Genomic DNA, 26,664 nt, shown 5'->3' on the forward strand with positions numbered 1-26,664 from the left:
CATTTGTAAGATGTTATATTCAAGACATAAAATGGCAATTCATGTGTATGTGACTGCTATAAATAAACTTTTATAAGTTATGCATATGTTCTGATATTCGTCTTCTTATTTAGTACTATTTCCCAAGGTCCACCTCGTATTTATCTCCAATTAACTTTAAGACTAATTACTTCGACAATCACGCTACGCCACTGGCTAAATTTCTTGATAATATTTCAAGGACTAGCAACTTTGACTTGAGAAGTTTATGTAACTACAGCAGTTATGTTTCATCTCTGCTTCAATCCTTAATGTCTGCTTCAAATGACGTCACATTTCACCTTGATAATACTCTCGACTCGAACAAAACGCGACTGGCAATCTCTGAGAGCATTTAATTTTTACGAGACTGCTAATACACTTGTACATATCAGTTAAACATGTATAAAGACGCGATATAATAGTTCTTACAGAAGTTGGATGAATGGCAATAAGCACATCGTCACCGGGAAGTTTGCGTCTTTTTCGCAGCAAAAGAAAGGTGAAGATTTCTTCTAACACGAAGGTTAGTAGTGTTTTTTTGTAACATCAATAGTCATATTTCTTGTTATCTGTTTTACTTCCTATATTTTAGAGACTTATACGCCTGTGCCATATTGTGAAGGGAAGCTAATTTTCTGTGAATCGACACTAGACACAACCACACATTGCAAGCCTCCCTGGATGTGCGATTAGCATGAGACAGGGCCACTGCAAAGATATCACAGACAAAAGATAACCACTCAGACGGAAAACAAATTTCTTCCATTGCCCACACCGGGATTTGATCCACGGACCACTTGAAGGTTTTACGTAGCGCAGACGCTATCTTGGAGTCACCGCGGCAAATATGAACATGCCAAGTGTTCTAAACTTTTAATCCATTATTAATGGCGGTTATGTATTGCTGATGGTAGGCTATTAGCAGTGACGAAGATAGGATGACTAGCGATGACAAGATGGTGATGATATTAGCGATGATGACAAGAAGGTGATTACAGTAGCGAAGACAATATGGTGAAGACAGTAGTGGTGAGTTGTGACGACAATATGACGATGGCAGTAGAGATGACAAGATGGTGATGACAGTAGCCATGGCGACAATGTGGTGACCTGAGTAGGGGTGACAACAATATAATGAAGATAGCGGTGACGACACGATGGTGATAACAGTAACGATCATAACAAAATCATGACAACAGGGTACTGATACGAGTAGCGGTGACGACAATATGGTGAAAACGACAATGACAAGATGGTGTTGACAGTAGCGTTGGCAACACGGTGATGATAGTAGTGTTCACACATGGTGATGATAATAGTGTTCACAACATGGTGATGTTAATAGTATTCACAACATGCTGATGACAGTAGCAGTAGCGACAAGATGGTGATGATAGTTGCAAAGAGATTGGTGACGGTACCATCGGCGACAATATGGTGACGGTACGAACGGCGATATTAAGGTGATGGTACTAACGGCGACAATACGGTAACGGTAATAATGGCGACATTACGGTAACGGTAATAATGGCGACATTACGGTAACGGTAATAATGGCGACATTACGGTAACGGTAATAATGGCGACATTACGGTAACGGTAATAATGGCGACATTACGGTGACAGTAATAACGGCGATATTAAGGTGATGGTACTAACGGCGACAATACGGTAACGGTAATAATGGCGACATTACGGTAACGGTAATAATGGCGACATTACGGTAACGGTAATAATGGAGACATTACGGTGACGGTAATAACGGCGATATTATGGTGATGGTACTAACGGCGACATTACGGTAACGGTAATAACGGCGACATTACGGTGACGGTAATAACGGCGACATTATGGTGACGGTAGGCCCTACTAACAGCGACGATATGGTGACGGTACTAACGGCGACGTTATGGTGACGGTACTAACGGCGACGTTATGGTGACAGTACTAACGGCGAATTATGGTGACGATACAAACGGCGACATTATGGTGACGGTAGGCCCTACTAACAGCGACGATATGGTGACGGTACTAATGGCGACGTTATTGTGACGGCACTAATGACCAGATTAAGGTGACTATGATAACGGCAAAAATATGGTGACGGTACTAACGGCGAGAAGATGGCGACGATACTAACAGCGACAAGATGGCGACGGTACTAACGGCGACAATATGGCGACGGTACTAACGGCGACAATATGGCGACGGTACTAACGGCGACAAGATGGCGACGGTACTAACTGCGACAAGACGGCGACGATACTAACGGCGACAAGACGGTGACGGTAATAACGGCGATATTATGGTGATGGTACTAACGGCGACATTACGGTGACGGTAATAACGGTGAAATTACGGTCACGGTAATAACGGCGAATTATGGTGACGGTACTAACGGCGACATTATGGTGACGGTAGGCTCTACTAACAACGACGATATGGTGGCGGTACTAACGGCGACATTATGGCGACGGTACTAACGGCGACATTATGGTGACGGTAGGCCCTACTAACGCGACGATATGGTGACGGTACTAATGGCGACGTTATGGTGACGGTACTAACGACCAGATTAAGGTGACTATGCTAACGGAAACAATATGGTGACGGTACTAACGGCGAGAAGATGGCGACGGTACTAACAGCGACAAGATGGCGACGGTACTAACGGCGACAAGACGGCGACGGTACTAACGGCGACAAGACGTTGACGGTACTAACGGCGACAAGACGTTGACGGTACTAACGGCGACAAGACGTTGACGGTACTAACGGCGACAAGACGGTGACGGTACTAACGGCGACAAGACGGCGACGGTACTAACGGCGATATTGTGGTGATGGTACTAACGGCGACAAGAGGCGACGGTACTAACGGCGACAAGACGGCGACGGAACTAACGGCGACAAGACGGCGACGTTACTAACGGCGACAAGAGGTGATGGTACTAACGGCGACAAGACGGCGACGGTACTAACGGCGCCAAGACTGTGACGGTACTAACGGCGACAAGACGGTGACGTACTAACGGCGACAAGACGGTGACGGTACTAACGGCGACAAGACGGCGATGGTACTAACGGCGACAAGATGGCGACGGTACTAACGGCGACAAGAGGCGACGGTACTAACGGCGACAAGACGGTGACGGTACTAACGGCGACAAGATCCGACGGTACTAACGGCGACAAGACGGCGATGGTACAAACGGCGACAAGTGGCGACGGTACTAACGGCGACAAGACTGCAACGGTACAAGACAAAATGGTGACGATAGTTGAGGCGAAATGATGATGACGGTAGTTGAGACGATAAGATGGCGTCGGCGGTTGCGGCTACAAGATCGCGACGGTGGTTGCGACGACAAGATGGTGGTGGTGGTGGTTGCGGCGACAAAATGATGACGATTGTTGCGGCGACAAGATAGGACGGTGGTTGCGACAAGATGGTGACGGTAGTTGCGTCAACAGGATGGTGACGATGGTTGCGGCGTCAAGATGGTGACGGTTATTGCAGCCACAAGTTGGTTACGGTAGTTGCTGTGACAAAATGACAGCGGTGGTTGCGGCGACAAGATGGTGGCGGTGGTTGCGGTGACAAGATGATGGTGGTGATTGGGGTAACAAGATGATAGATGATAGGTTAGGCCTATTTGTAGTATCCGTGACAAGATTATGGTAATAACAACGATGGCAAGATGATAATGGTTTGGGCCCGGAAGTTAATTCAAATTCATATTTTTTTTATAATTGGTTTCATCCCTTGCTCGTTGGGATAGGCCTATATGTGCATGAATTATTACTTTGTGAGTCTGAAAGTGGTTAGTTTACTTGATGTGGCATATTTACACATTTCAACCATAGTAATATTTTCGATATTTGTGTACTGGTGGGTATACTGTATTTTGACAATATTTTCATTAATTTTGTATGTTTTCCTCAAATTGTTTAAATATCTTTTGTGGCGTCTATAACTATATTAAGGAAAAGACTATACCGGTACAAAAATTATTGTTAGTAATTTTCAATAACATTGCATAGTTGGTCTACACATATAAATTTAGAGATTTACAACGACTTAGTCGGTCAACACAAGGACTCTTTGTGATTAATGTCTAACGTTAGCACACCTTCTGAAAATAAACTTCCGGAATTTTCTAAAGACTTGTTTTAGACATTCATTGCAGCAGATACTACTCTGTGCAAAATAAAAATCTTCAATTACGGATTGAGTTTATGTGACAGTATCACAGTACATGAGCATAGACTACGAAAGGGGAACAGAGAGGTAGAACTTCAACTGAGAAGGTTTCAATCCGGCATCGGAATTTGAATCGTCAGCAAGTACAGATGAAAACCCGGGTTCCAATCCCGGTGCCTGAGAGCATTTTTCTCCGTTCTATCCATTCTTCACCAACAGGTAACTCTAATCTGTTACTTGGTACGTAATCTTTTTCATTTCTCGTCACTCCATTCGGGGTCTGCCATGTCAACTTCGAAGCAAACCTCTTCTTGAATAAATTCAATATTTTATGCCCAAGTGAAAATCTTATTAGCATGTCTCCTCTCTCATACCCATGGGGTCAATAGTTCTTCTTCGGTATACTGCTTCGTTTCTATTTCAGTGTTGAAAACTCCCATTACGAAAGTATGCTGTTTTCTATATTTATTTATTTTATGGTAGTATCTACATATTTATAGAATTCTTCCATTTATTCATCCGAACTTGATTCTGTGAGTGCTTGTGTCTGAATAATTGCTTTAAGATGAGAAATACTACTCTTTCATTTATACCAACTATTTCTTGCTTAAAATGTTTGATGTTCTTATTGCTGAAGAATTCAACACCTATTTTTTCTTTTGTTTGTCCTATGAAGCTCAATGTATTTACATTTATCTTTTCGGTTAAACACTTCCTTCTTTTCTTACCTCACTCATTTCCAATACATTAAATTTTATATTGCCCAGAGCGTAATGCAGTTCTTCTTATCTTTCTTTTGTTCTTAGTGTTCTAATGTTTAGTTTTCCCATTATTAATTTTATTGGGTCGTCGTTTCTTGATGTTCTTGCGTGTAATCTGATTCTGTCGATGGTTTCTTGCTTTGTTCTTGTTAGGGTACTCCCATCTTCCATTTATTTTCAATCTTTGGAAGCCTATCTTCACAGTGTGGCCCTTTCCTCGTCCCTCGAAGTTCCACTTGGATTTGCCGCTCTTCTCTTAACATGTGGTCTTCGATGAAGCAGTCTTTTTCTGTCTGTTTGTGTTTATTCTGCATAATTTTAATTTCTTTCTTCAAAACTCTTCATCCTGACTAGAGCTAAATGTCTATCATTTCAATCCTTCCCTAGTTAGAGTGTACTGTCGTGTTTTACAGTTACTTCAAGACAATTAATTTTCTTTACTTTGTCTTACACTTCAGTGCTGTTTGATTCAATTTCCGGGCTCTGTATGATTATGTTGTTTTTTTCTTTCTTGTCCTTTCCTTCTCGATTCTCTATCTTCTATCTGTTATAGTCTATTTTCTATTAGCTGTATTTTGTCGTCTATGGATGATTCTGTATTATTAAACTTATTTGCAGCTTAGTCATTTCATTATCTAATTTTTCACCTCTCTTTTTAGGTCCTATTTTAGCTCATCCAGTATTTTCTTAGTTTCATCTCGGTGATTTTAGTTTTGCTTCTCAATTTCCGTTATTTCCTGGAGTACTACTGATAGCATATCACTTGCCTTCTCTTTTTTCACTTCTTTCCAGATTCATTATTAATGCCGACATTGTCGGTATTCGTAGCGAGTTTCTCGCTTTTTCCTCTTTCGCTTCTCCTCCTGTCGTTTGCCATTTTTTGGTTGCTTTACCAACAGTTTAGTTTCGCGCTGTTAGGTTACGCTAGCTTCCGATTTGCCTCAAACTTCTTTGTAGCTGGTTCCTATGTTAGTCGCTAGATGACACTTCCTTGGGTGCTTTGAGGTTGACACTATTGTTTCCCTACGTCACTTCCTGTTACTCAAAATCAGTTTGGTCTGCCTCCTTGAGCTCTATCTCTCCTACAGACAAGGAGAGCTTAGATTGGCTAGATTGGCAATGCTCCAATCTTCGTATTGGTATGACTGAAGCTTGCTGCTTCAAACTAGCTCTATCTTATCTCACTACAGTTTGTTTGTAATGCTAATAGTAAACACGAGTTTCTGTTGGAATTTTATCACTTTTGTGAATTGTGTAAATGTTAAATGTAGGTACATTCTATATAATATTATTATGAAAAATACTTGCTTTGTGTATGGATGACATTTTTTCTAGTACCACAGGAAGAAACAAGAAAAATGTGTTGCTATAGCAGATATGTCTAAGTAGAGAAATTCAAGTTATGTTTAAAAAACTATTATATTTCGTAACATATACATATGCAGTGTTTGTGATGCTAATGATAACACAGTTCATTAAATGTAACATTTAAAGTGTAGAAATGTTTTTAATTAATTCACGACTTCCTTATGATTGTAATATATTAATCAGCGATGTATTTTAATGGTTCCCGTTCTTGATGTTTTGCTGAAGGTTTTTAAATAAAACACTCATTCTTAATAATTACGGCTTTTCGTCATATTGAGAAACACGAGAAATGTGGATCAGGGCTGTGAGAAGAGAGAATAATTGGCAACTAACTGTCGCATCTAGTGTAATTCGCAACATTTCCCCCCAAAAGATATGGATTTTACAGGACAAACAAGAAGTTTAAGGAAAGGAGCAATTCCATCAATATTCCCACCATTTATGTATCTTGACATATTTGATGCCGGAGAAATGAAAGTATCTCCATCGTGATATTAAAGGTTGACGTTAAAAATGCATAGTAATGCGTTTACGAAAATGGTGGGACGTCTTTTGTCGACTGATGCAATATTACGACTAATTAATAAATGAAGGCGATAAAACTCAGAACTGATGCTTCTTTCTGTGTATGATATACATTACGTCATGTTACTGTGTTGCCATTAAGCATTGTTATAGATCATCATTGTGAATACAAATATCATACACGTTGTAGTATCTTAAGATGACGACTGGCCGCAAGGCCAGCCTTCAGCTCTTGAGACTTCATTGGCAATCTTGGTTCTCTATATCTGTGACCTCTCCAACAGCACATAACCTCTTCATGGCTGTATAACTTTTTTAATTACTGAATCTACAGTTTTTACAAGACGGAGACACTCGCCTTCTATCACAGTATTACATAATATATACCACACATTAATTTAATAGCACAAATTATTTCTAGAATCTAGCTACTGTGGTACTAATAAGAATTTTATTCAGAAGACCAAGACACAGGTAGGCTACTATTGAAAACATTTCTTATTAAATTTGGTATACCTTTTTCCATCTCCCTGTTTTCTTGCTATTCATGAACGTTTTTCTCTTAAAATCTTATTTGAATCTGTCCTGCCTCTTACATATCCTTGAATCTTACACTGTTATTGTGCACATCCATCCAAGCTCGTAAAACATATCCATTCCAATTGTATTTCAGAACAGTGTTTCTCTTTTATTTTGTGTCGAATTCCTTATTATCTACGTTGCCAGTCAGGCCAATTAAGAACGAAGAATTTTGCAATCAAATTTTAGCCGACAAAATATTTTCCTATTTCTAGAATACGTGTGCGGCTGCTTTTGACAACTCCAAAATCGTAACTTTGTCCTCACAGCTCTTACTACTTCGATTATCAGCTTAATTTGACAAAAGGGGTACATTTCATATTCCTCATCAATAGCAGTCTTAAGTTATCTCATTGTTCCTTTATTAGTGCCGCACCATGCAGGAAATATTGATAATATTCTTGATATGATAAAATCGGTAAACATTCCCGCATTTTCCTTATTAGGCATATAATAATTCTACACCCATTATCTTCTTTTATAGCACTGATGTAACAGTGATGGTAGATAATAATAATAATAATAATAATAATAATAATAATAATAATAATAATAATAATAAAAATTAAAATTAAAAAAAATAAAAATAATAATAATAATAATAATAATAATAATAATAATAATAATAATAATAATAATGGCTTTATTTAACCTGGCAGAGTTAAAGGCCGTAAGGCCTTCTCTTACACTCAACCAGGATTAAAATTTGCTTACATAGTTGAACATACAACTAAATCGGATTTAAGTAATTACATACTGATACGTTTTAGATATATGATGAGATCAAAAGACGTAGTTACATAAAAATTTACCTCATAAAATAGAAATAAACATAGTGGAATACATATTAATGTTGTTAGAATCAAAAACCAATCACACACAAACAGAAGCCGATAATTCAATAAAAAAATGTACACAGTAAAAATAGAAATAAACACATTGGAATACATATTAGTATTAGATTACAAGTAAGTATGATTCACATAATTAAACAAGAACCCGACTATTGAATAAAATGTACTGTACACAATAAAACATAGACTAGAAATAAAAAATTAATAATAATAATAATAATAATAATAATAATAATAAAACACAGTGGGAAACATATTGGTGTTAAGTGATAAATAAACACGATTTACATGATTACACAATAAAAATAAGAAACAAAAATAAAAATAAATACAGTGCAATTTGCATTAAATATTTGCAACGCGTTAGGTTTGGCAATTCATCATAAGATATTTATCTAGTTTACATTTAAAATAAATTAAAGTTCGGCAGCCCTTAACTTGAGGTAGCAGAGAATTCCAGTGACGAGAAGTAGCAACAGTGAAAGATGAAGAATAAAGAGATGATGTGTGGAGTGGTATTTCTAGCGTGTTATCATATTGTGACCGAGTATTTAAGTTATGATAGCGAGAAAGATTGTGGAATCGGACAAATAAGTAGAAGGGAGCAGAGGTGTGCAAAATTCTGTGTAAGAGAGAAAGGGAATGTAACTTCCTCCTCTCATTTAACCTGAGCCACAATAATTTATCGAAAGAAGGCGAAATGTGATTGTTGTAGCGGACACTAGACATGAAACGAACACACGCATTATGATCATGGGCCTTTATTCTATTAATCTAGCCTATAATGTAACCCATTGCTATTATATTTCTTCAAGACAAATATTTAATAAATTCTTTTGCAATTAAATCAGCAGTAACGGAATTGTAGCTTAGAATTAAGTGACTTAATATGTCTAATCTACTTACTGCATTTCAGGTAAACTCGTTCTAAGACAACATGACAAGCAACAACGAGATCTCTAAGCCGAAATGGATGAGTACTTCTTTCTTTGAAAAGGCTCTGAGATCTGCAGAAGGAGACGATAACATTACAGTAATTTTTACCGAGGTGAAGGCAGCGACAGCAGCTGGGGATAATTATGGAAGTGACATGTACAGAGTCGCTGTCAAATTTAAGCGAGGCAGTGATACTGTAGAGAAGTCTATCGTTGTGAAGGCTTCAAAAGAAGTATCTGAGGGATTACTTGCTAAGGTATTTTAATTTACTATTGAAGGCTAATTATAGTTTCAAATTATTTCCGTTTTATGTTGAAAAGTTACCAATTTCCATGAAAAAATACTTTTGCCCATAAGATGGATCTTACACTTAAATTCGGCTATAGTTACAAATCGAATTAATATATTTTGTCTTTCTATAGCCCATTGGTTTATTATATGAGGCGCTCAGCGGACAAAATTTGCCAGTCAGGCCAATTGGTATAAAGAGCTCCTCATACTATTCTCGTCAACGTGTAAATCGGCGTAGTGATCATTTTAAGTTTTTCCATAAAATTTCAGCAAAAGTTTCGATTGTGTGTCATATTTCGCGCACTCTTACAAAGAGGTAAACTACAAATAACTTTTAATTTTGTGGGTTGGGCGATTTATGAGCTGACAAGCAAACATTCTCATGGGGGCAGATTTCTTTTTCCTTCCACAGTGCTAATAACGTCAAAACAAGTGCTTGTATAAATTTTGGCCACTCGAGCGCAATTGCGATGGCATTAATAAAATAAGTTTTCCTGGGGTCGTTTACAGAAAGAAAACACAATTTCATCGGAAACATTTATTGAAACAGATACAACTGTTGAGCTATTTTTCAACATATCCCCCACTAAAATTGAGACATTTGCCATATCAAAGGATCGACAGAGAAGTGCAAACGGCTGCCACACATTGGTTTCGATCCCCAGGCTGACTTCTACGACACCGGGATACAAAAATTGATACCACGATATGACAAATGTCTCAATTCCGGTGGGGAATTTCTTGAAATTAGCTCAACAATTGATGTATATCTTCCAATTAATCTTTCCAGGAAATTGTTTCCTTTCTGTAAACGGCCCAAGGGAAACAGTTCTCACGGTCCTCATAATTGCGCTCGAATGACCAAAATTTGTATAAGTACTTGTTTTGACATTATTAATATGGTGGAAGAAGAAGAAAAGAGAACTTTTTATCTACCCCTATTATAATGTTTGTTTGTGAGCGCCTCATATTCGCTACCGTATAACAAACACACATGTATTTTAAGGAAGCTTTATAGATAAACAGCAAATAATTTTCATCAAAAAGTTAAGGAATTTCTAATAGTTGTAGAACCAGAAATGCATTACGCTCGTAGGGACAAGCTACATCTGCTCTTTCAATAAGAATTAAGAAACTGTAGTGAAATAAGTAAGGTTTTGGTTTCTATGACTATTAGGAAATTTGTATTCATTTCTGAATACGTCTGCAGTGTAAAGGATGCAACAAGTAATAAACAACTTCGATGCAGTAGGCGTACAACATACAGTAGAAACTTTCCATCATTATCTTCTACGAGGGGCAAAGAAGAATTCATGGACATAACGCACAGAGACAGAAAGAGATACTGAAGCAGAGACAGAAGTATAGACATACAGGCAAAGAGATAGGCATAGAAATAGAGGGGAACACAAAGAGACACAGGGACAGATAGAGACACAGAAAGACAGATACACAAAAAGAGAAGCAAAGGTACAGAGAGCGAGCGAGAGAGAGAGAGAAACAGAGAGATATATGGAAGAAGAGAGACATGTGCATAGAGAGAGACAAATATAGGAAAATAGAGGGAAATAGACATAGGGATACAGCGACACAAATAGAGACAAAAGGACAGACGCAGATAGATAGAGGCAGAGACACAGGACAGAGAAAGTCGGACACAAAGGAAGCGATACAAATATAGGGACAAAAATAAACATAAAGAAAGAAAGATACAGACGTAGGACAGAGAGAGAGACAGATAGAGAGAAAGGAACAGAGTTAGAGACAGAGAAAGATAGGCACAGATATAGGAAAAAGAGAAACAGACACAGAAAAAGAGAAACACACAGTGACAGAGAGAGAAAAACAAGAAAAAGAAACACAGACGCAGGAAAAAGAGAGACACACACAGAGAAAGCGGGGCACAGACATAGGACAGAGAGAGAGAGAGAGACAAAGCGAGGCACAGACAGGACAGAGAGAGACAGGCACAGGGAAAGGAACAGGGTTAGACACATTTAGAAAAAGAGAGACAGAGACAGGAAAGAGAGAGCGACAGAAGAAGAGACACGGAGACAGAGAGAGACAGAATCATAAAAAAGGGAGGCGCAGACATAGGACTGCGAGGCAGATCACAGAAATGGACAAAGTTAGACCAAAACGATAAGTAAAGAGACAGGAAGAGACAGACAGGTACAAGAAACGAGAGAGAGACAGAAAAAGAGAGACATACCGGTACAGAAAGAGAGAGACACGGAAGAAAAAAGGCAAAGCACAGGACATATAGAAAGGACAGAATTACACAGATAGAGAAAAAGAGAACACCGACACCGGGACGGAGAGGGAGACAGACAGAAAAAGAGAGGTACAGACATAGGACATACAGAGCGACACAAAGAAAGGGACAGAGTTAAACAGACACAGAAAAAGGAGGCAAAGACACAGGACAGATGGAGACGGACACTAAGAAATGGAGAGAGACAGACACAGGGACAGAGACAGATTAAGAGAGAGACATACATAGGAACTGAGGTAGACAGGTAAAGAGAAACACAGACATGTGGCAGAGAGCCATAGAATAAGAGAAGAGAGATGCAGATAAATAGAGACACAAGCACAGGGACAGGGACACAGATAAAGAGACAGGAACAGAGGGACGGTGTGGTCACTTGCTTTGAATAGCACCTCGTATAATGTAATACATGACTGTATGTAACTCATTTGAAGCCATGATACAAATAAGTTAATTTCTATTAACATTTACTTTACTCATAATGCCTTTCAAGGATCTAAGTATTTTTTTGAAAATTCGTGTTTCTAACACGAAGACCGTGAATTGCGATCACTCTCGATAGACTTATATTACACTGCATTCTAATAAACAAAAACCTATGCATATTACGTTATGTGTACTGTATTTACAAAATATTATGTAATTTGTATTCTATTTACAAAATACCACAAAAAATACCTGATCCATTGCAATTCGCAAATCAATAACAAACAACAAACACTATTAAACATTGTTTCTTTTTTATTTTGAAATGAATTAATGTTCTCACTGTTGCAGTTGATGTCTGTGAGAAATATATTCCACCAGGAAACGGCTGCTTTCTCCATCATGTTCCCGGCAATGTACAAATTATTGGACAATGTGCCTTCTTTAAATAATCAACCATTCTCTGCAAAATATTTATATTCTGATTCGCATGAAACCGCTTCGTCAATAGTATTGGAAGATCTGAAAGTTAATGGCTTCCGACTTGCAGACAACAGGATATCTGGTCTGGATTTGAAGCACTGCCTTCTCGTCATGAAAACGATTGCACGTTTTCATGCAGCCTCTTTAGTTCAATATGAAAAAGATCCCACAATATTTGAACCATTCATGGATAACATGTTTTCTATAGATGAGGACATAGGAATTGAGGCATTTTTTACAGAAAATATTAAAAAAGTAGCAAACGAAGTGGAAACATGGCCAAAATATAAAGACACGTTCGCTAAAAAGCTACACAATCTCTGTGACACAGTGATGGAAAAATGGCGTCTGGGGGTCTCTCGAAATGGCGAATTCAATGTTCTCTGTCATGGAGATCTGTGGCTTAACAACATGATGTTCCGCTACTCAGAGGACACTGCAGAAGTTGAGGAAGTCAGGTTGGTATCCATTACGAAACAAAGAAATATACAATTTTTATTTTCTGTTTAAGAACTGAGAGAATGACAATGTGTCAGGAAGTATTTGTGTTCAGGTCGAGTTTTTGATGTTAAAATATTTTCAACTATAATGTGGACTTATGTTTAATGGTTAATATATGCAATGAGAGTATTTCCTTTTTCTGGCGAAGTCTACAATTAACTTACGTTTGTAGCTGCTTACAAATTCCATGATACTTGAAAACAATTACGTTGTAATTACTTAATCTTTTCTTTCCAATTTGAGCTCAAAATTTCTCCCATTACAATATCAATCCTATTCATACCAAGAAAAAACTGAACAGCAACGGTAAAATCTTTTTATATATTTAATTTTGCATAGTATACGCAACAACTAAGGCATGCTAATTGAAAGATACATGTTAGCTACGGTCGCAGTTTGGAATTCCGCCTAGGGCAGGGTTGCAGAACTGGGGAAGAGAGGGGTGGAAGCCTGGGGAAAGAGTTCGTTCTCCCATCCACAAGGCCGGAGCCTTCAATGACAGTGTGACGTTTGACAAACACACTGTTCTATAGTCTTCTCCCTCTACCGTACAATGACGCGAGGATTGAAGGAAAGGGATGAGTTGTGTGTTCCGGCTTATGACGCATGCTTCAATTGTAGCACAGTTTTGCATTCCTGGCCTAGGGAAAGAGTATCTGGCCCTTGTCAATATGACACTCTTTGCTGTAATTGAGCCCTTGCGTCGCAATTACACCACGTAATTAAGTTTCGTCATATATCCTAGACACTGAAATACAGAAAATAACACACTCCGAAATACAAATATCAAATATAATGTAGAAGTATGGTGGTAATTTTGTTGTGAGGGTGGCAGTGGTGATACCTTCCGTTTCTTCTGCTAGTACTATTGCGAATATAGCAATATAGGCCTATAGATCCATATTTTATCTGTCTTTTTGGTAAAAGGTATTCCATTTCTTGAGAATTGTATCTTTTCTTTATACAGAAAACTTTCTTGCCGTCCCTCACGATATTTCGAGTTCTCCTTTTCTTATTTTACCAATATGTAGGAAACATCTCAGTATCACGTCATTTCTGTTTTAACAATTCTCACACTTGCTCCATACGTTACTACTACACTAAATCTCTAGTTTTTTGCTTTTATCTATATACTCTTTCGCATTTTATCACTCAAATTCAAATGAATAATATTATATATCATAGTTTTGGGTTCATTCAAAATTTCGTAGCGTTCTTTTTTTTTTTTCATTGTGACAAAAGTTTATATTTGAGATGAATAGTAGACAGAAATTAATCAGTAATTCTCCTACATTACCTAGGTAGTTCTCTGACTCCGCGTCTGGAGAAATCTGCTGGTTTGGACTTACAGAAATATCATTAATCCAAATTTGCAAATAATCTTCGTTATGAAAGAAGTTACCTTAAAGACTGTTCGATAATGAACGAAAAAGGAGGAAATCTGTGGGCGCAAGATAGGAAGAATATGGAGAATATGGTATCACCACGCAACCAAGCTCCTGGATAGCTGCTCGTCTTGTTAGCGGAGTACGGATGTCCATTATAGTATTGCAGCAGCACTTGTCTTCCAAGTCGTCTTTCTTCAATTGCGGCCGCAAGGCGTCTGAGTTGTAAGAAATAAATGCCAGCAGTTACGGTTGCTTTCCTGGTAAGTAATTCGTAGTACACGATGTCTTCTTCATCCCACCAGACACATAATATGGACAGAGTTACGCAATAAGGGACCAAGCGCCAAAAACCTGTTTCGAGATATTGAACATTGAAATAAATCTGTTTTTTTACAAAACATTTGATGCAAGAAGTATAATAACATTCATACTTTTACAAAAGAGTAGCATAAATAATACCAGAAAAGGCTAACAGATTTTTAATGAGAGACCAGCAGTTCAATTAATATTTCAAAGCAAAATAAATAAATGAATTTTATGCAATAAACGAATTTTTGCTTATAAATAGCAGCAAAATTCAGATACCGCATTCTTGATTTTTTCCGATTTAAATTAGCCTGCCATCAACAGATCTGTGGAAATGGCCTATTTTTTTTTTTAAATTGTCGGTTGGTCTATTATTGATTAAATTTGTCGATATAATCTTCTTGGATGGACACAAACTTTTGTACGAGGTATTGTGTGTTGAAACGACAAAACGTTTATCTTACAGTCACTTCTCCAATGGCATTCTCCCCGTACAAGTCACAAATGTTTCGAGCCGTCTTCGCTGTCTTTGCTCCTCTACTGAACTCAAACAGAATAATATGTCGAGTGTGTTCGTTTTTTGATATTCCATTTCCTCAGCCCAAGCAATAGCACTAACTTCATTCAATCCGCAAAATTCAAGGCGTATATACAAGCACAACATTGAAAATAACAAATGACAAACGATAAACAATCTCCTAACAACGGGAACAAAAACTCTACGACATTATACATGTAACTAATATGATATGGGGTTTATTTACCCTACATATTCTCTTCATTCTCAGGAAAAAATAAGACTTCTTTCCACATTATAAAAATCTTATGTAGTCGTCATTAATTAATATAATCATAGTTTTATATCTGAATGAAGAATGGAGTAAAACATTGAATATTTTAGTTATTAGGCCTAACTACTGTTTTGTTCCAGGTTTGTTGATTTCCAGTTAACTTACTGGACATCGCCAGTTGTGGATCTGCAGTATGTTCTGTATACTAGTGCATCCACTGAAGCACTTGAACATTCCGAAGTGTTGATACAGGAGTACTATAACACACTCTGCGAGATCCTCACGTTGTTGAAGCATCCACATCTTCAGCCCACAATGGCTATGATTAATGAAGAGTTGGAGAAGAGAAGTCTGTTCGCAGTGCTCTGCAGCGTCGTGGGACGCACCGTCGTTATGGCAGATAGGAGCAAGATTCGTGATGTTGAGAGTATGATGCAAGAAAAGGAAGGTGTCCGCTTGAGTGAGGAGTACAAACGTTCATTGAAGCAGTTGTTAATTCTATTTGAAGCAAGAGGATGGTTATGAATTTGTAGATATTCTAGAAGAGTCATAAAACACCTGATCTCGTAAATCAGGGAATTTGGAAGTTCCCGAAATTTATTAACTCTCTTGAATTAGAACAATATCATTTTGTTAAAAATCTTTAAATCTAATGCATTTCAAAAATAACAGAAAACAAATTTTCATTTTATTAATGTATTCAGTACCGACATCTCATTTACAAACGAGTAAAATACAGTACAAAATTCTTCCGAACTTAAAGGGATAGCGTATGTTCTGTTCATATTATGCATTATAGATAACTCGTAGTTTAGAAGCAAATATGTAATTTATCGGATTGGTGCTTCAATAGTGGTTCAGATCCACAGATGAAACAAATAACTACATTTTAAGTAACATATCCATTCATTAGGTTCGTCCTTATAATGAAAGAAAAACAAAGTTTTACTTTGAATATGGGTAAGCTTACTAGAGTAGAGGCATTTCGGAAGGCGGTCGGCTGCTATATGCACCGTAGCATTTCTGGTGTGTGACGTCAAAAGCTTGTACAGTAGAACCAATCGGAATCAGTCTGTAACAAGCACTTCCCGAGTTCGTTTGTTCACGTGTGAGTGTTTCAATACATTGAATAAGTAAAACTAACATTTACTGTGCATGCGCGTGTGCGTGTGTGTAAGGTAAATAAATGGAAAAAGAGACTATAAAAAGGCAAGTATTGCACAGGGGCGCGGAAAATAGTGTTTAAGGTGTATAATTATTTTAAAAACATAGACGAGCATAACGTTGCCGGCCATCATGATACTGGCTGCAACGTTACCAACGTGCAAGAAACGACTGCGCAGAAGCATGTGGTGTGGGTTTGAGAACGTGCAAAGAATATTGTTAGTGAAGAAAAAAGGATTTGCTTGTGTCATGCTTACAGTAATCAACGGCTAAGGACATTACTGTCTTTTGATAATTTGAATTCTCTCCTGTGCTATTTGTATTGCACGTGCGCGTGAAGTACGATGTGGCAATGTTGTACACTGCCTTGCTCTATCTGTCTCTCTCGATGCAAACACTAACAGACAATCGCCTTCCGAATTGCCTTCGACTCTAGTCTATAGTGCTCCAATATTTAAAAACGTAATATTCCCGAAATATGGTAAATTTTATGTGAAATTTAAAGTCAATACCAATGTTTGAACAATCTAGTTTTATTTTAAACAAAATGCAATGGGCCTGCAGTACAAAGCATATCGTCGTTGTTTTTATGAAACCTCCTATGTGACAGTACAGAAAATAACTTTTCAGAAGGAAGAAAAAATTAAGTAAAAATCAATAGACGTGCATAAGAATATGAAATACTCGTAATTCGGTAGAAAACGGTGGTTAATATGCTAAACATAAATTACATAATCGAGAATCAGTTTAAGTCTATTGATTTTTAATTAATATTTTCTTCCTCCAGAAAAATTATTTTCTGCACTGTCACATAGGAGGTTTCATAAAACAACGACGATATAAAGTTTCTATCTTATTTGGCAATTTACATACTAGATTGCTAAATGATGAAAGTAATACTGTCACAGTGGTATATTAAAATCTTAGTGGAAAATGTTCCGTTCGCTAAGCCTGTGATCGCTAACATTCTCCAGAAGAAAGTGCTTTTGCTGTTCATCCTATGTATATAGTCGATTGTTCTACTGGATTCACGTTCCGCATATCATTAATACAATTTTTTGTAGATCTGATACACTTTTCTGTGGCAATGTAGCTGCTATCAGGTTGCCAAAGTTTGGGATCCAATTCTGTGAATTTTGAGTAACGACCAAATACAGTGCACGCCGCTTACGGATAATATTATTAGCTGGCTAATGTTAACGCTTTTGTGAAATCCCGTACGCAGAGATACTAAAACATTGCAAAAAAGTTGTTTATCGTCATCAATAATTCCGTTATATTATCATTTTCTTCCTGAATACGTATTGGAAATACTGTACTGTAAGATGTGTCTCTGGTCAGTTTTACAATCTGTCAAGGACAATAATTACCAGTTGAAGAAGGGGTTTTCCTTCTCACGCAATACAAAGCATACCTGTGTTGCACAAACTTTCAAGAAAGGGGTGAAAATAGAGGTGATTGAAACACAATTCAGTCTAGTGAAGGGCGATAGTCGATAGTACTATCGATACTATCTATAGTCAAAGTGTTTCCGATACTAGCGATAGTTCTGGTGACTATCGATAATATCGAAAAATGCAAAGATTTTTCATAATATTGAAAGTTTCAAACTGGAACTGCGCAACACGATTCTTTTTCAGGGATTTAATTAGACATTAGATTGTAACTATTAATTTACGTTTTGTTCAGAACTCATCCCATTCTATGATTCCAAGTATTCTTTCGAATCGTAAACGAACAACTCACACGACTCTTCACTTTACAATCATAGGTAGAATAAAAGCGTTCTACATATCTCGCATAGATGACAGAGTAGGCCCGAGAACGATACAGTCCCTTTATAATCAGTGTTGAAGCATTGGATTGTCTCTTTCCGGTTGTCTGAAACCAGTTTTCATGACTTCCATTAATCTACAAAATTATGGAAGATAGTTATCCAGTGTTATAATTTATAACTCAACCTTACTATAAAGTACAATTTTTACATTAAATCCCTATTTAACTACTACGCAAATTTCAGGTACTCACTCATTATTTTTCATATTTAACTAAGAAAGTCCAGTATTTTGTTTTCAATTATACGTTCCTTTTATCACACACCATTCATTCACAACTAAGTAATTTGGTGAGAAAGAATTTGTATTCACCGGGATATTCGGTTCCCATGGAAACTTGATCAAGAAAGGCGAAACCGTCTGCATCCCAACAAAGTGGGAATGCTTATTTTAATGGGGAACAAACTATCTTTGAAGCAATGGTCACATGTTAAAAAAAAACATTATAATGATGGCTAATATTGGAACTTTAAGGACAGAGTATAATATTGTGTGTTATTAATATGTAATTCAGATTAAATTCAGTATATGTATATTATTAAAGTAATAATTCAATACTCGTTTAGACATAAATTCATATTCATATTCAGTTTATACCCAATTAACAAAAATGTTTGTAATAACTATCGATAGTATCGATGGTTTTGATTATAACTATCGATAGGACTATCGATAATAGAAATAGTCGATAGTACTATCGATACTATAGTACAATGGTCGTCAACACTCGCTGAAATGGGTAAAGGGTAAGCGAAGACGTCTCGTGTGCCCCGTCGTGCAGCAGGAAGGGGTAGAGAGCATACCCGCTAGCAGCTACGAGTGCACCATAGTGCAGTGTATTTTCCGCGGTTAAGAGACGCTAGCTCCAGGGTGCTCTGTGCTGATGACCGCTGCTCTAGTAAGTGCCCATCTCTATTTCAGTCGCAGTCGCCCCCTCACTCTAATTCCCTTTAAAAAGAAAACTTCATGGCAGCATTGGTAGTTTTCTCCTTTTTCAAATTGTATGCTAACAGCTTAAAATCAAACATACCAACAGTATAGCAAAGACGATTTTGTAGGAACAGAAGTATAGTTTCACCGATGGATGCACAAATGAACATATGATGAGCAGACGATTTATTTAAGTGCTAATAATATAATTTTTTTCTTGCAGTTTAATATTGTATTATAGTATAAATGTACTTTATTCTTTATATTTGAGTGAAAAGCAAACAATAGATGATTTAGGCTATTTTAAGTGCTGGTAATACAATTATTTAACCTTGCAGTTTTATATTGTATGTATTTCAGTGGAAGCCTATTTGATTTCAGTGAAATGCAAACAACAATAGACTATATATTTTTAATGCCGGTAATATAATTTATCCTTGCAGTTTTATATTGCATTTCTGTGTAATTCCTACTTTACTTTAGTGAAAAACAAACAACATTAGAAGATTTATTTTAAGTGCTGGTAATATAATTTATCCTTGTAGTTTTATATTACATTACAGTGTAAGTCTACTTGATATTAATGAAAAGCGAACAACAATAGACTATTTACTTCAAGTGCTGGTAATATAATTTACCCTTGTAGTTTTATATTATATTACAATGTAAGCCTACTTGATTTTAATGAAAAGCGAACAACAATAGACGATTTATTTCAAGTGCTGGTAATATAATTTACCGGTACCCTTGTAGTTTTATATTACATTACAATGTAAGCCTACTTGATTTTAATGAAAAGCAAACAACATTAGCTGATTTATTTTAAATACTGGTAATATAATTACTCTATTTAACATTGCAGTATTATATTGTAATGCAGTGGAAGCCTAATTGATTTTAATGAAATATTAACAATAATAAACGATTTATTTATTTGGTGCAAAGCTAATTGGGATATCCCGGTCTCTGATTGGGTAAAGAACCCTGATATAACTGATATTTAACCCTTGCGGTGAATTTCGGTAAAGTTCAGAGGGCCTAATTAGTCAAATCTATTGGAGCGAAGTAGATAGATAATATTACCATTATTACGTCAGTTTAAAACCATGAGCTCTCCTGCATATGTTATTTCCTGTATGGAGAGATTAAAAGACCAGGAGATTAACAGTGATCTAATTTTGTAACTAGGGTAGTATCAATATGTGTATCAATGTTATTGTTTGTGCTGTGGGAACTAGCCAATACAGATACGAGTACCCACGTGTGTGACCTTGACATCTTATAACATCAACATTCATTCACAGCATTGCCCCGCTTCGTCTCAGTCCCCAAAGTCTTTCTCGTGCCTGGTGTACAGTAGAAAGCAACCGGAAGCTGCCGCATTTATCTTTCCCAAGGAAAACTGCAAACATGGTATGACGACGAGAAGCAAATTCTACCATTATGCAACGAAATATATGAGAAAGGCGAATGGCCTGAAGATTTTACGTAGACATTGTTGATTCCAATACCGAAGAAAAATAATGCTAAGAAATGTAAGGAGTTCAAGACTATCAGTCTAATATCGCACTCGACGAAGATTCTCTTGCGAATACTGAATCGACGTTTATATTCCAAGATGGAAAAACAGTTGAAAGAAGAGCAGTTTGGCTTCAGGAAAGGAAAAGGTATGAGAGATGCAATTGGACTGCTACGAACAGGCGAAAGATACCCAGAGAAGAATAAAGAAGTGCATGTAGTATTTGTGGACATAGAACAGCCTTTTGACAGAGTGGATTGAAATAACTGATGGGGATCCTAAAGTAAATTGGTGTAGATTGGAAAGAGAGAAAACTTCAGTAATCTTTATATGAAACAACGAGTCAAAGTCAGGATAGGAGAACAAATGTCAGAAAGAAGTGAAATTGGGAGAGGAGTGCTTCAAGGGTCAAGGATGTCCTTTATCACCTACACTGTTCAACATCTACTTGGAGGATTTAGTAAAGAACTATTTTCAGAACATGCGAGGAGTGATAGTAGGAGGAAGAAGGATAAAGTGTATAAGATTTTCTGATGATATGGCGTTGTTAGCAGAAGAGGATATGACACTAAAATATATGCTACTAGATCTGAATGACATCTGTGAATAGTATGGGATGAAGATAAATACAAATAAGACGAAGAGCATAGTCATAGGAAGAAAAATATAGAAGATAAACTTGCGAATTCTAAATGAGGTAGTAGAGCAAGTGCATAGCTTCAAATTCTTGGGGTGTACTATAAGCAGTAACATGAGCTGCTGCCAGGAAGTCAAAAGGAGGATAGCAATGGCCAAGGAAGCTTTTAATAGAAAAAGGAGCATCTTCTGCGGACCTCTGGAAAAAGAACCAAGCCACTAGTGAAGTGCTTTGTATGGAGTGTGACATTGTATGGGAGCAGAAACATGGACATTACGACGAAGTGAAGAGAAGCGAATAGAAGCATCTGAAATGTGAGTATGGAGAAGAATGGAGCGTGTGAAGTGGACAGACAGAATAAGAAATGAAGTTGTGTTGAAAAGAGTGGGTGAAGAAAGAATACTGCTGATACTGATCAAGAAGAGGAAAAGAAATGGGCTGCGTCACTGTGTGAGAAGAAACTGCCTACTGAAGGATGCACTGGAAGGAATGGTGAGCGGGAGAAGAGTTCGCGGTAGAAGAAGATATCAGACGGTAGACGACATTAAGATATATGGATCACATGCGGAGACTAAGAGAAAGACAAAAAATAGGAAAGATTGGAGAATGCTGGGTTTGCAGTGAAAGACCTCCCCATGGGCAGAACATGTATGTATGTATGTATGTATGTATGCACGTACGTATCATTTAAGTATATATATATATATATTGTTCTATAGCTATGGAATGTATCAGCAGAAGCACTTTTATCAAAGTTAAAATCTCGTGGAGTCGAGCGTGATTGCTAACAAAAACAAATGCACCATAAAAAGCGGTTCGTTCAGAAGTATACCGATGTAGTATCATGCAAGTTCCAGATTTTTTATAATACATCATTTGTGTTTTTATTTCGGATAAGTTTGTGAATTTCCTTACTAATAAGACACAATTGGGGGCAAAATGTTACGACAGCGATAGTGGAATACATGTAATCAATATCACGTGAAAATGCATACTATAAAAATACAAACAATGAACAGGAATCGAATACGGCAACAGCGTATAGATAATTATACAGTATGGACACTTCGCGTCGGTACCTTTGATGTAGCAAGACTGATTTCAATGACCTTCAAACCAGTTTCAGCGTGAGATTCTGCTTTCTCCCGGGAGTTGGCGCTGACATCACACCAGCTAGCAGTCGACACAGCGGAACTATAAAACATGTAATTAATACATCTAGGTACATTATGTACTGAAATAAAATAAATTGGACCGGTGAAGTAATAAATCCGTCATTAACTGTAATGTCTAGACTCTAGAGTTCCTTTATAACGACAGTTGAGACGTTGACCCCATCAACAATTAATATGTAATGACTTGATAGCGCTGAAAATGAAAAAACAAAACTCCTATGAGAAGTAAAACCGTATGCCTAAATCATATCGTATACAAATATTAAACGGATTTGATACATAATTTTATAATGCATTATATTATTTTATAATATAATTTATTATATATAATATATATATATATAAATTATTATTACAACTAGTTTGTCACTGAGAAATAAGGAAAAGCTGTTAACTTGAATTTATTTGAAGCAAAGCGTTACTGGATTATGCAGTAAGGTAAGCGATGTTTGGATCCTGTGTCTCAAGTCTATACTCAATTATTATCTTAGCGTGTGCTCGATTACACTAACCTCTAGCGCTTGAAAGTGGAACTAACCGCCGGCGCACAGAGAAACAAAACACAGGAAAATTCGCTCATTGTTCATTCTTTGTAATCACTATTCGCTGACGGCAACGTCTATTTCAGAGGTAGTCGCATCTATCACTGAGCTATGGCACTCTTCGACAGCAAGCCTTTGGCTTTCTCCTTTCAAAATTTATAAGCATAAACAAATGGGGTGTACCTGTAATTTTATTCGTTGTTAAATTCATGGTTTTGAAAGTTCCGTGAGTATTATCATTATCTAAATTAGAAACAACGGCAGAGTAGATTAGGCTCGTCCTAAAGGCGTTGGAGGGAAACAATAAGTGGAAGATACGAGTAATATGATGTAAAATTTCAGTATAGCTGTACTGCATGGCCGTAATGGATAAGTTTCTAAGCTGACCATTTTTTTTCTCTCCGTGAGTGTACATTCAATAGAAATAACATCAGAATTCTTCATTTGAAATTATTTGTGCTTCAACTTTTGGATTTTCATTAAACTAGAACAGATATTTGGCTCCAATTTTGAAATTAAATATAGGCCTACCCATATTTCTCATTATCGACAAATATGAATTTTACATCTACTTCTTACACCGCATGTGTGCCCTGCAGTTCTCCAGATGCACCTGTCGTACTTCAACCATAAAATCCTACTTGCATCGTATTCACTATCCTGCATATTGTGTCACATTGTGTTCGCCTGCCACATTGCCCAATTTCAACCTTTTTTACCAATGGGATCGGTAAACACTCAAATTCCATCAAAATTTCCTAACTTTACTGCCATCTCTATTTCCTCTCAGGAATTTCCAGGTCCACGCGTCTCCGATGACGTTGCGCGTTAGATATCCAGTGGTTAGACTACCAACACGTAGAATTTTCCGCAAGCTTCGGTTGACAAAAACTGGAGCTTCCCCATTATATCCGACGATACCAGCCGTTTTGCAGCCATAAAGTAGGGCCGAACTGACGCTTGAAACGCTAGAAGTGGTAGATTGAACTATAAGTACAAATTGTGTACTTCTGTGCTCATTTGAAGCACAACAGCGACTTGAAATTTGATTCCAATATCGATGATTTCCGCCAGTACCGTACTAAATCACTTATTGTACATTTCTGTCATTACACCAGAATTAAGAATTTTATTAACAATTCTCGAACTTCATTTTTCATCCTAGAGACTTTATCATACGCACTGTACAAGATTTACAAACAACACAATTAAATGGCATTTGGGTTAATATCCATTTCTGTTACTAAATTTCTAAGTATTCCATAAAAAAAATATTATCTGTAGACAAGAGAAAGAAAAAACAATCTTTCACAGGAAAATACTAGAGCAGATCAAATATTCCAATAGCAGACAATCCTGTAGAACCAGTTACTAATTTTAAACATATTGGTTATATCTTAAGCCTGAATAATTGTTAAGATATTGATTTTAGAATCCAAAAATGCCAATGCTTGTGTGATACAATTAAAAGAACATTGTATGACAAAGCCAATACTGAAGCAATTTTAAAATTTTATATAAAGTAATGGCAATCACCACAATCCTCCATAGAGCTGAATGTTGAACGCTGACACAAAAACAACAGAGAATACAGACAATAGAGGTGAGATTTCAGAGATCGATTCTACGATATACAAAGGTTAAATGAATCAGAAATGAAGCTATAGACAAGATCTGAATATTTACAGTATTGTTGAAGAAATAAAAAATTATATCAACACACAGATGGAGTATGTGAGACGAATTAACAATGACAGATTTCCACAACGACTATACGAATACAGAACTGTAGAGAAGCGAGGCAGAGGACGCTGCAGAAAAGATAGTAAGATCAGTTTTTAAAGCCTTCCGTATTTATAGACATTCTTAGCGCGGGCTTCTGGTGGAAGATCAGCGAACTAACGTTTTTCGTATGCATAAACCAGTGTTATCGATATGATATTAATCCTGTACAAGTAACCAGTCGATAGCCGGAGCTAGTTTAGCAAGCTCATAGCGCGGGCTAGCGAAATGTCTATGAATAGTACCTTTGAAGACGGAACGATTAAGAAGACGATGATGATACTGGTACGTACGTTTTCATGATTCCTTTAACGATGTTGGCGAAAATATCTTAATTTTAGTGTTTTCGTTTCACTCCATATTGGTTTAAAGAACTTATAATTAGAGTTCGAAATTGAGGCACATTTACTCTGAAGTTAATTACACACAGAATTTTATAGCTAGTGTTTACAAATCAGGTGGCAAAGTAGTCCCTCCCCTCATACACACATCGTGTTAGTTGAATGGAGCAATATAAGCCAAACAAGGAAAACATTAAATGTTCAAATGAAGAACAAATGTGGTTGGAATACATCGCATTATCTTTTCTAGGGTGTAGAAACGTAATATTATTCTTAGGTCTATAAACAGTTATAGAAGGCAATACTATTTACAAAAGTACTTTGTAACAACAACAACAATAATAATAATAACAATAATAATAATAATAATAATAATAATACATAATTGCTAGAATATCAGAACACATGCCATTTGTAACTGTAGGCTAAAAATTACAAAATAAGGAAAAGAAGCGACATAAACACAGTAATAAAAAAAATTTCACAGAAATAGACTTGTCTGAAACTAATTAGATTACTATAATAAAACAATATCTAGATAAAAAAATAGGGAGTAATACTTTCTATTTAATACAAACCTAACCCCCGTATGAGCAAAACTCATTACCAAGAAACGATGATGATGATGATAATACACCTAAAATGAAAATAAGTGAAGTATTCTATTTAGTAAGAATTTAATATTAGTAAAAAGTCAAAATGAAAGTTCTGTAGGTTGATTTGATAAAACTGTGTAAACTAATAATCTAATAAGGTAAAATAAAGTACCAGTATCACAAATTACACATTATGTTAAAAATAATAATATATTAATACTAATTTAAATTACACATATTAAATATATATCTCCTATTCCTAATTTGGATTTATACGGTATATTTTTAAATATAAATACCAATACTTCAAAACCACGTCATTATATACAGGACATCATTATATTTTTACTTCAATTTTTTTTGTACCTGAGTTTTTTAATGTATTTCACTCCCACCCCTTCTACTAAGGAAGTTCCAACTCCACACAGAACCAAGAC

General features: G+C 36.7%; 1 protein-coding gene across 3 annotated transcripts; it reads left to right on the top strand.

Annotated features, from left to right (window-relative positions):
• The first annotated feature begins 320 nt into the window (after positions 1–320).
• On the top strand, positions 321–20,584 carry LOC138705990 (uncharacterized). Of its 3 annotated transcripts, none has more exons than XM_069834850.1 (4): positions 321–544; positions 9,229–9,504; positions 12,589–13,178; positions 15,847–20,584. In XM_069834850.1, the coding sequence occupies exons 2-4, from the start codon at positions 9,250–9,252 to the stop codon at positions 16,229–16,231; spliced, it is 1,230 nt and encodes a 409-aa protein (XP_069690951.1). In that variant the 5' UTR covers positions 321–544; positions 9,229–9,249; the 3' UTR covers positions 16,232–20,584. The 3 variants fall into 3 exon arrangements, with proteins under 3 accessions (XP_069690951.1, XP_069690952.1, XP_069690954.1); XM_069834851.1 differs by lacking the exon at positions 321–544 and adding an exon at positions 6,068–6,253; XM_069834853.1 differs by lacking the exon at positions 321–544 and adding an exon at positions 7,152–7,353.
• Positions 20,585–26,664: the final 6,080 nt, after the last annotated feature.

This window comes from Periplaneta americana, chromosome 9 (assembly GCF_040183065.1).
Source record: "Periplaneta americana isolate PAMFEO1 chromosome 9, P.americana_PAMFEO1_priV1, whole genome shotgun sequence".
Lineage (NCBI taxonomy): Eukaryota > Metazoa > Arthropoda > Insecta > Blattodea > Blattidae > Periplaneta > Periplaneta americana.